The following is a 10,232-nucleotide window of genomic DNA, read 5'->3' on the forward strand; positions in this document are numbered from 1 at the left end:
GTAAGGGGGAGACGTTTATGGCGGGGTGGGAGGTTGAGGCAAATCGCCTGGCTGCTGGTTACGCGCAGCCAGACGCCAGGGCGGTTAGAAGAGCACAGGAGGGTGCGGTACGCATCAGAGAGGCTTTGAAAACCAGTTTCATGACTGGCCAGGCTACGGTGTGAAAGTTCTGTTTGTTTCTCCTTGATGAAACCCCCCGCCCCTTGGTTCACTCTACTTCCTTGTAAGCTAACCACCCTCCCCTCCTCCCTTTGATCACCTCTTGCAGAGGCAATAAAGTCATTGTTGCTTCACATTCATGCATTCTTTATTCATTCATCACACAAATAGGGGGATGACTACCAAGGTAGCCCAGGAGGGGTGGTGGAGGAGGGAAGGAAAATGCCACACAGCACTTTAAAAGTTTACAACTTTAAAATTTATTGAATGACAGCCTTCTTTTTTTGGGGCAATCCTCTGTGGTGGAGTGGCTGGTTGGCCGGTGGCCCCCCCACCGCGTTCTTGGGCGTCTGGGTGTGGAGGCTATGGAACTTGGGGAGGAGGGCGGTTGGTTACACAGGGGCTGTAGTGGCAGTCTGTGCTCCAGCTGCCTTTGCTGCAGCTCAACCATACACTGGAGCATACTGGTTTGGTCCTCCAGCAGCCTCAGCATTGAATCCTGCCTCCTCTCATCACGCTGCCGCCACATTCGAGCTTCAGCCCTCTCTTCAGCCCGCCACTTACTCTCTTCAGCCCGCCACCTCTCCTCCTGGTCATTTTGTGCTTTCCTGCAGTCTGACATTATTTGCCTCCACGCATTCGTCTGTGCTCTGTCAGTGTGGGAGGACAGCATGAGCTCGGAGAACATTTCATCTTGAGTGCGTTTTTTTTTCTTTCTAATCTTCACTAGCCTCTGGGAAGGAGAAGATCCTGTGATCATTGAAACACATGCAGCTGGTGGAGAAAAGAAAAGGGACAGCGGTATTTAAAAAGACACATTTTATAAAACACTGGCTACACTCTTTCAGGGTAAACCTTGCTGTTAACATTACATACATAGCACATGTGCTGTCATTACAAGGTCGCATTTTGCCTCCCCCCACCGCGTGGCTACCCCCTCAACCCTCCCCCCTCCCTGTGGCTAACAGCGGGGAACATTTCTGTTCAGCCGCAGGCAAACAGCCCAGCAGGAATGGGCTCCTCTGAGTGTCCCCTGAAGAAAAGCACCCTATTTCAACCAGGTGACCATGGATTATATCTCACTCTCCTGAGGATAACACACGAACGGATGTTGCTTGAACGCCAGCAAACATACACTGCAATGCTTTGTTGTACAATGATTCCCGAGTACGTGTTACTGGCCTGGAGTGGTAAAGTGTCCTACCATGAAGGACGCAATAAGTCTGCCCTCCCCAGAAACCTTTTGCAAAGGCTTTGGGAGTATATCCAGGAGAGCCGCGAATGCCAGGGCAAAGTAATCCTTTCACATGCTTGCTTTTAAACCATGTATAGTATTTTAAAAGGTACACTCACCGGAGGTCCCTTCTCCGCCTGCTGGGTCCAGGAGGCAGCCTTGGGTGGGTTCAGGGGGTACTGGCTCCAGGTCCAGGGTGAGAAACAGTTCCTGGCTGTCGGGAAAACCGGTTTCTCCGCTTGCTTGCTGTGAGCTATCTACAACCTCGTCATCATCATCATCTTCTTCGTCCCCAAAACCTGCTTCCGTATTGCCTCCATCTCCATTGAAGGAGTCAAACAACACGGCTGGGGTAGTGGTGGCTGAACCCCCTAAAATGGCATGCAGCTCATCATAGAAGCGGCATGTTTGGGGCTCTGACCCGGAGCGGCCGTTCGCCTCTCTGGTTTTCTGGTAGGCTTGCCTCAGCTCCTTCAGTTTCACGCGGCACTGCTTCGGGTCCCTGTTATGGCCTCTGTCCTTCATGCCCTGGGAGATCTTGACAAAGGTTTTGGCATTTCGAAAACTGGAACGGAGTTCTGATAGCACGGATTCCTCTCCCCATACAGCGATCAGATCCCGTACCTCCCGTTCGGTCCATGCTGGAGCTCTTTTGCGATTCTGAGACTCCATCATGGTCACCTCTGCTGATGAGCTCTGCATGGTCACCTGCAGCTTGCCACGCTGGCCAAACAGGAAATGAGATTCAAAAGTTCGCGGTTCTTTTCCTGTCTACCTGGCCAGTGCATCTGAGTTGAGAGTGCTGTCCAGAGCGGTCAAAATGGAGCACTCTGGGATAGCTCCCGGAGGCCAATACCGTCGAATTGTGTCCACAGTACCCCAAATTCGACCCGGCAAGGCCGATTTAAGCGCTAATCCACTTGTCAGGGGTGGAGTAAGGAAATCGATTTTAAGAGCCCTTTAAGTCGAAATAAAGGGCTTCATCGTGTGGACGGGTGCAGGTTTACATCGATTTAATGCTGCTAAATTCGACCTAAAGTCCTAGTGTAGACCAGGGCTATGATTCTACAGGGCTTAGCCCCTCATCACCTGCAAGGCTAGCAAATGCACACAATTAGTTACACTTTGCACCTCGGGAGGTGAGCACCTGGGAATTGACTCCAGGCCTTAGGGGTGAAAGCGAGGCCATAATAAGTAGACTGAAGGAGTTGGGGAGTGAGACTATAGAGAAGATGCGGCTCTCTCTTGTCTACACAGCAAAGAAGAACCCATAGCTGGCTCATGCCAGCCAACTTGGGCTTGGGCTTGGGCTGCTTCGCTGCTGTGTAGATTGCTGGGCTCGGGCTGGAGCCAGGGCTCTGGGACCCTCCCACCCCACTGGGCCCTGAAGCCTGGGCCCTGAGCCTGGAATTCTACACAGCAATGAAACAGCCCTGTAGTCTGAGCCCTGTGAGCCTGAGTCAGCTAGCACAGGCCAGCTGTGTGTTTTAAATTGTTGTGTAGACATACCCTCTGTCAGAGGGGAACTTAGAGCTAGGGTTTAATGGGAAGATAAATGGAGAAGCATATTGTAGGGCAGGGTAGGCTCCTATATGGGAAGTCCTGAGCCAGGGTTTACATGTGGAGAGGGAAGAAGTCAGTAGCCCAAAGAGGCAGAAGAATAATTCAGGTTCATTTAAACTTGTCAGTGGTACCCCAAAAGTGGTTTGAACATTGTGACTAGTTGGAGGGCTGAGCCACAGAAGGCCTGAAGCCAGAAGAAGACAGCCAGCAGGAGGTACTGGAGCCGAAGATACCAGCAATGTTATGCCTGGATGCAAAGGGGGCCTGCCAAGGGCGAGCGTGCCCCACCACACAAAATTGGAAATATAACTCCTTTTGTTCTGCAATAGTTAGAGGAGCTCTTACAAAAGGTAGAACTGTAATGGGTAAGAGTACTTGACCTTTCAGCTTTTCAAATCTGGGATCAATCATGCCAAAAATATTTTGTGCTCCTCCCTCTAATTCTCAGAGGAAAATGTTTCCCCAATTCCCAAAACTCACAAAAAGATGACAATTGATCATGATTTACGTTCTATGCTTAGGATTAGAATAATGGGAAACAGGTAGTACAAGTGTTTTTTAAAGACCAAACAAACAAAAAGTACATTTTACAACTACCAAATACCATGGGCCAAATTCTGCTCTCACTATATCCTCTATAAATCTTATCAGGCTTGGGTTATCACTGACTTACACCTCATTTACACTTGCAAAATGCAGCCCTCCACATCTGTAGCAGCGCTAAAATGCTATCAAATAGAATCCTCAAACTTAGGTCCAGTGGTAACATGCCACACTCCCTTTGCACAGGTGTAAATGACCAGGCACTGTGTGCACCAGCGGTGAAGTGGGCTAACAGAGTTCTGTTGTATTGCATGGGATGCAAGACGGCACAAGATTTGCCCATCATACTTTAGGGGAGATAAGACCCTAACAATGTAAGGCTGATGGAAATTCTGAAATGAATTAGGACACTCCTGTGAAATCCACTTAGTAGACCTTTTGAGATTACTGGGATTTAACTAATGGCATGTGCGGAAGTCAGACTTTTAAAAACAGTTTGCTGCACTTATTTCTGAATGATAAAAGATAAACTTTCCTGGACTTGCATAAATTAGGAACATTTGGGTTAATCTCCTCCAGTTGTCTGCATTCTGTACCTGTGCAGAACCCCAAAAAGGAAGCATTGTTATCAACTGGGTCCATATTTAAGATGATAAAACATGCCCCAAAAGATTAAGATCTCAAAGCACAGCTCAGAACATTCTAAATGGAGTATGTACACTAATCGACTTCTTCCTGGATTAAATAATAAAAAATGCAACACACTTGTTTGCAGAATATACTGACAACATCCATGGATCTCGAAAGGAAAAAATATCAGCAAACCAGACCAGAGTTTAATTGTTCAGTAGTCTACAAGTGAATGACTCATATCAGGCGGGGGTGAGGGGATAGGGACATTACTTTGTTTTCCCCGCTGCTGCTTTTGACAGGAAACTGATCATTTAAATCCCATAATGAGAACAAGTAGCATTACAGGAAAAAACAGATCATTGGTATAATCACATCTTCTGCTTTCAGTATTGTGACAATATTCTCCTTGGTATTTTCCAGCAATGGTTCATCAATCACACAGGCAGCTGTAACAGTGTGTAACCCTTCTGCCCTTCAGAGTTGGCAGTAACAAGGGCCGGGTTCAGTATCTAGGGGGTCCGTTCGAATAACACAATGCAAAACTGGCTCGAGCCCCCACCCAGTGACCTGGGACAAATACCCCTCCCCCCCCCCCCGCCCGGGTGCCTCTAAGAGGCAATACTTCCCCTCACGCAAGCACAGAGTCTGAGTGTAGCAAAAGCCTTTTAATAACAGAGAGAAACAATGTGGCATTATGTTGGGGAAACATCACCAACAGGATTCATGACACAAACCATGAGCAAAAACCCACCCCAAGCAAATTGGGCCGTGTCCTTTCCCTTTGGTTCTTAAGTCCAGCAACCCAAAAGTCACCCAAAGTCCCAAAAGTCCAACAACCACGAAGTCCAGCAACCCAAAAGTCTCTGTCTCTGTCCTTGCTGAGTCCAGAGTTCAACAGTTCATCTGCAGAGTTTTAACCCCCCCCCAGCCTGTGTAGAAATGGGGGAGGGGGGAGTAAAGGGGCACCTTACGTGCTCCGACAGCTGACTGCCCCACCTCTCTATGGGTTTCTGCTGCAGCCTTCACCGCCAGCTGCTCCTCTCCAGTAGCCATCCTGCGAGCCGCTCCACCAGCTGCTCCTGTCCAGTAGCTGTCCTGCAAGCTGCTCAGCAATATATCTTCAGGCCCCCTACTACTTAACACAGTACTCAGTGATTTCAGCTTATAGTAGGGGCGCCCCAGTGCTGATGCACCATTAGCCTAAAGTAAATTCAGCTCTACAATCTGTAACTAGACTCCTAGTAGAATCAACATTAGCTCTGCTATTACACAGTGGAAAGCGAAGAAGGTGCAGTTAGCATTTAGAGCCTTCAGAAGGGGCCTATAGCACAAGATACAAATGACTCTCTCCATTCACTGAGTTTTGGAACCCATGTCCCTTGCCTAGCAAGTGCTACATAGTTGATGGCAAGTCCCTCCATCATAACAAAAAGCCAAGTACAGGTCCACTGTCCTTGATTCACATAATCAGGATAATAACACTTTATTCTTCCTGCCCCAGAAACTGAGGATCCCATAGCAGCCAAATGACCATCTAGGCTGGGTGGGTGTGCCTATGCAAATGAGATCAGCCCCTGAAGTTCTTTTCCACAACCCGCCACAACTCACCACCAGATGTGAGCGTAGAGCTCATCCTGACTCTGCTTACAAGTGCATTCCAAGAAAATTATTTTTACTATAAAAAGAAAGCAATAGCTAATTTTAGTGTTGCTCTTCGCACCATAACCATTCAAATTGCTTTTAGTACAAAGCCATCCATCACTGGATACAATGGGCCCGGTCCTTGCATCTGGCCAAGCTACGTTGGACACAGAACCTGGTGGGGCAGGTCAAACGTGACAAAGCCACCTGCTTACTTGCACTAGCTGGTCACTGATGTACGGCTCGCTGTGGTGGCTCTAAAGTAGCTGGAGAATCTCCTTCACCCAGGGAATCTCAAGCTGGCCACTTTGGCTAGCTTTCTGGCTACTTGGGCCAGATTCTTGGACTCCCATTATGCCTGTTTGTGCTGCTTCAGTGCCATTTGGCTCATTTACCATTTGACCCTCCCCGCTTTATTCTAGAAGGTTTAGCTCTCTTTCTCTCTCTCTCGTGACACTATATCCAGAGAGGGCTGCTAAGGACTATTACAGCAGCAAAGGAACCCTCTGGCTGTGATTCTTTTCCCCTGGCCACATCATCTGTAATGGTGGGGTAGTGCAGGAGCTGGTATGCAGGATCCACACTTTGGACGATTCCTCTGTGCTGGGATGGAGCTCCTCTAATTGGTTATGTGGCTGTAAGCCTGCTTTGCACCAGTGGTGAATGCAAAGTAGCCCACATTGTAACCCAGAATCTGGACTACTGGCTTCAATACATACTGTACCCCTGGTTCCTTTAAAGTCACTCGAAGTTTTGCTATGGAATAAAATGAGAGCAGGATTTGATCCATTAAATCATCTTTCCATCTAAATAAGGAAGTAGGTTTTATCCCATGTAGTAGAATTTGGTTAATAAACTATATCAGCTAATCCAAACGCTGTATAATTCAAGATGGGTGGGATAGAGAAATGGGGAGAATGTGGCTGCACCTCACACGTCAGCAAAGATTGAATAGTAGAGGGCTGAAAGGAGGCTTCAAAATTTAAAAAACCTACTTATTTTTACAAAAAAGACTATAGTACATTTTCTGGGACATTATAAAAAGTTAAAACGGAATTTATAAAAGTCAAAATGAACAAAGTTCATCTTGTTCTGTATTAAGCCTTGTTCTGGTCACTTATTCACAACATTCACAATACACAATGGGTTTCCTGGTCATTAGTGTGAATTATCTGGTTTCTGCAACATTGTCTATATCAGAATCTAAGTTAAAGCTGAACACAAGGTAAAGCTTTCACTAATATAATAATTAGACTACAAAGTTCCTTGGCACTCAAATTTAGTAACCAGTTTTACCACCTGTAGATGACTGTTTACAGTACAAGAAATACTAATTCCAGCTAGCACTTTTTGATTGATTTAATGTTTTGTACTGTATCTTGGCTTTTGCTGTGTGATGTTTGGATGCCTTATGATAACATTTCATACACTACTTAGACAAAGAAATGAATTAAATAAAATTTACAGTGTTGACTTCCAACAGTGGGGGATGTTCCAAAGACCTTTTAAAAGCCAAAATAACTCAGGACTGAGAGGCACTGCAAAGCCTATACATTATGTAAATTTTTTCAAATCTATAGCTAAATCTGCCACAGGGTTCAGATTTGCCGGGACTTAATCCAAATAATGAGATTCAAAACTGAACCTAAGATTTTTTGTATACACTATTAGTTAAAGAATTACAGTCAGGTCATTGTAACAAAGCATGGGAAAGGTCCCAGTGGGATTAGGGAGATACCAAGAGTGGCTGGTGTGGTCAGTGGAAGCAGAAAGTAAATTGAAACTGTCAAGGAGTTATGATTAATCTAAGAAAGGAGCAGAGGCTATCCTCTGAGAACTCTGACTACTGGAAGGGCAAGGACCATGTAAAGGTTAGCACTACAGCTGTACAAATGTCTCCAGAAAGGGCCTGTGAACATCTGAGACAGAAAATTTGAATTCACTTCCATCTCTTCAATATTTACTTTCCGTGAAAATTTTCAAACAAACTTTAATGGAAACAACCAATTTTAAACAGTTATTAAAGAATATTCATTGAAAATGAATTTCAAACTGAGACTGGGTTTCAAACCTATTTCTAAGAGTTGTATTCATACTATTAGGTAGGATAAACAATACCTTATCTATGCAGCTGGTTAAAACTAGCCAACACATTTTGAATATCAAATGTGCACAGTAAGCTATTCACATATGGTCTGTAGATGATAATACACCAAAATTACGTGGTGAATTTCCATTAGAAAAATATTAAGCTTTTCATAAATAATTTGTGACTAGCTAAAAAGGCAAAATTCATCACATAAACTCTTTGATGTGAGTTATTTACTCCGCTTTGGTTAGCAAACTGACACTAAATAAAGGACAAAGAAGGAAAACAAAAACATCTCAGTGCTTATACCTGCCTGGAGGGCTGAGAATTCGTCAATGTAGTCCGAGCTACAAGGAACCATTTTATGTCCCAATTTTAAACAAATTGTAGCCTTTCAGCTGATGATCTCCCAGGCTTGAAATATCATCAGAAGTACAAAAAGCAAGAGATGAGTACAAGCAACATACTGTATGTCCAATCTTGGCTAAAAAATGCCAAGGAATTGTAACAGAAATCTGTTTCAAATGTAACAAGGGAACATCGGCTCTGTAGTCAACAGTATTCAATAATATAAACAGAGCTGTACAAAATAGAAATTTTGTTTCCCACACCTGGAGTTTCATTTGGCAATTCAGATAGTTGTATTAGATTCCAGACTCCTAAAGGTGAAATATTTACATTTTTGAGAGCTGGTCCTATGTTAAACACTGCATCAAATTCAACTTTTTACACAATAACTGAAAACGCATCAAGAAACACTTGCCCTGGAAGAGAATAATCACACACTTACACCAAGGATCAAGAGTTAAGTAAGGGGCTGTATAAATAATTTCCTCTTGTGCTGCATGACCAGAAAGGGTTAAGCCTCTTGAAGGACAAATGACTCAAATTCAACCCTTAAAAACATATGAGTAGATAATGTTTGTGTTTTTGTGTATTTACATATATATATTGGTAGTGGTCAACAATGTAATCAAACAGTCCCTGTCTGTATTCTGTTAATTCAGAGATCAAAAGGACATCTTAACATTTAAATGAACTGTAAACATAGGATATTGCTGTATTCATCTCTCTTTGAAATATATAGCAAATCATCTGCAAATGGTGGAAAAACAGGCAATTGCCTTATGTGGATCTGTGTGAATAATTACCAGCGATGCTTAGGAAATGAGTGTCTAATGTTCGCGGAGGGACTGAAACTGAATAAAAAATGGCTTGGGTCCTGATCCTGCCATCTCAGATCTGCTTGAGGATTCATGCAGGGGAAGCCTAAGCCACAAGGACTGAGATCCCAGTTCTGACTGGACCGCCCTGAATACAAACAGTCAATTATAACCTATGGACTATCTCTGAAAGAACTCTTTGCATCTACAAAGCTCACCATCTATGCTGTGAATCTGAAGCTCAAGATTGTACTTATGTCTGTATGTATACTGATCTTTTAACTTATACTCTCTCTTTTCTTTTCTTTTTTAAATACATTTTAGTTTAGTTAATAAGAATTGCCTGTAAGCATGTATTGGGTAAGATCTGAAATATTCATTAACTAGGAGGTATCCGATCCTTTGGGATTGGTAGAATTTTTTAATATGATTAATATGATTTTCGGTAATCCTCATCATATTTGACTTGGATGTCTAGGTGGAGGCCTGAGACTGGGTTACTTTAAGCAAACTGTGTTGCTGACTTCTGAGTAACCAGTGAGGTATAATAGAAGCAGTTTTGTACCGGCTTGGTAAAGCTAAGTATTGGAATATCCACCAGCTTTGGGGATTGCCTGCCCCATTCTTTGCAGTTCATCCTGAGTGACCTCAGTTGGCTCTGACCGGGACTCTGGTCACACCACCCATTTAGTAAATGATAGGAATGTTTTAAGTCTCAAGTGATAAAATGAACTGGAGTTTAGTGTTTCTTGTTTACTACATTAGATTTAAGGGCAATAAAAACTCTTTCAGAGATACCATTCATCTGGAACATTTGGGTAAAGTAAGTATAAGTGACAATGGGACTTTTCACAGTATAGGATTTTTCTACTTACGTAGGAAAATAGAGAAGCTTTCATTTTCTAGCCTGTCATTATTAATAAGATAACTTGACACACAGGGGTGAAAGTGAGCCGGTACGGGCCGGTATGGCGTACCGGTAAGAAGCCGGTACCGGCCCGTATGCAGCCCACATTAAAGTGCTGCTATGGCAGTGCTTTAATGTCATTGCCACTCCCTCTACCCCCGGGCCACCGACGGGGGGGGGCAAAAGCGCAGCTGCTCTGGGGCCAGTGATTTAAAAGGGCCCGGGGCTCCCGGCTGCCGCCGCTGCTACTGCAGCAGCGGCCAGAGCCCAAGGCTATTTAAAATTGCTGCAGGAGCCCTG

The 10,232-nt window shown here is 44.5% G+C and overlaps 1 protein-coding gene across 1 annotated transcript; it reads right to left on the bottom strand.

Annotated features, from left to right (window-relative positions):
- Positions 1 to 412: 412 nt before the first annotated feature.
- Positions 413 to 2,210, bottom strand: LOC141992655 (uncharacterized). Its single transcript, XM_074961987.1, has 2 exons — positions 1,513 to 2,210; positions 413 to 933 (listed from the first exon to the last, which is right to left on the bottom strand). The coding sequence occupies exons 1-2, from the start codon at positions 2,093 to 2,095 to the stop codon at positions 413 to 415; spliced, it is 1,104 nt and encodes a 367-aa protein (XP_074818088.1). The 5' UTR covers positions 2,096 to 2,210.
- Positions 2,211 to 10,232: the final 8,022 nt, after the last annotated feature.

The sequence above is a fragment of the Natator depressus genome, chromosome 8 (assembly GCF_965152275.1).
Source record: "Natator depressus isolate rNatDep1 chromosome 8, rNatDep2.hap1, whole genome shotgun sequence".
Classification (NCBI taxonomy): domain Eukaryota; kingdom Metazoa; phylum Chordata; order Testudines; family Cheloniidae; genus Natator; species Natator depressus.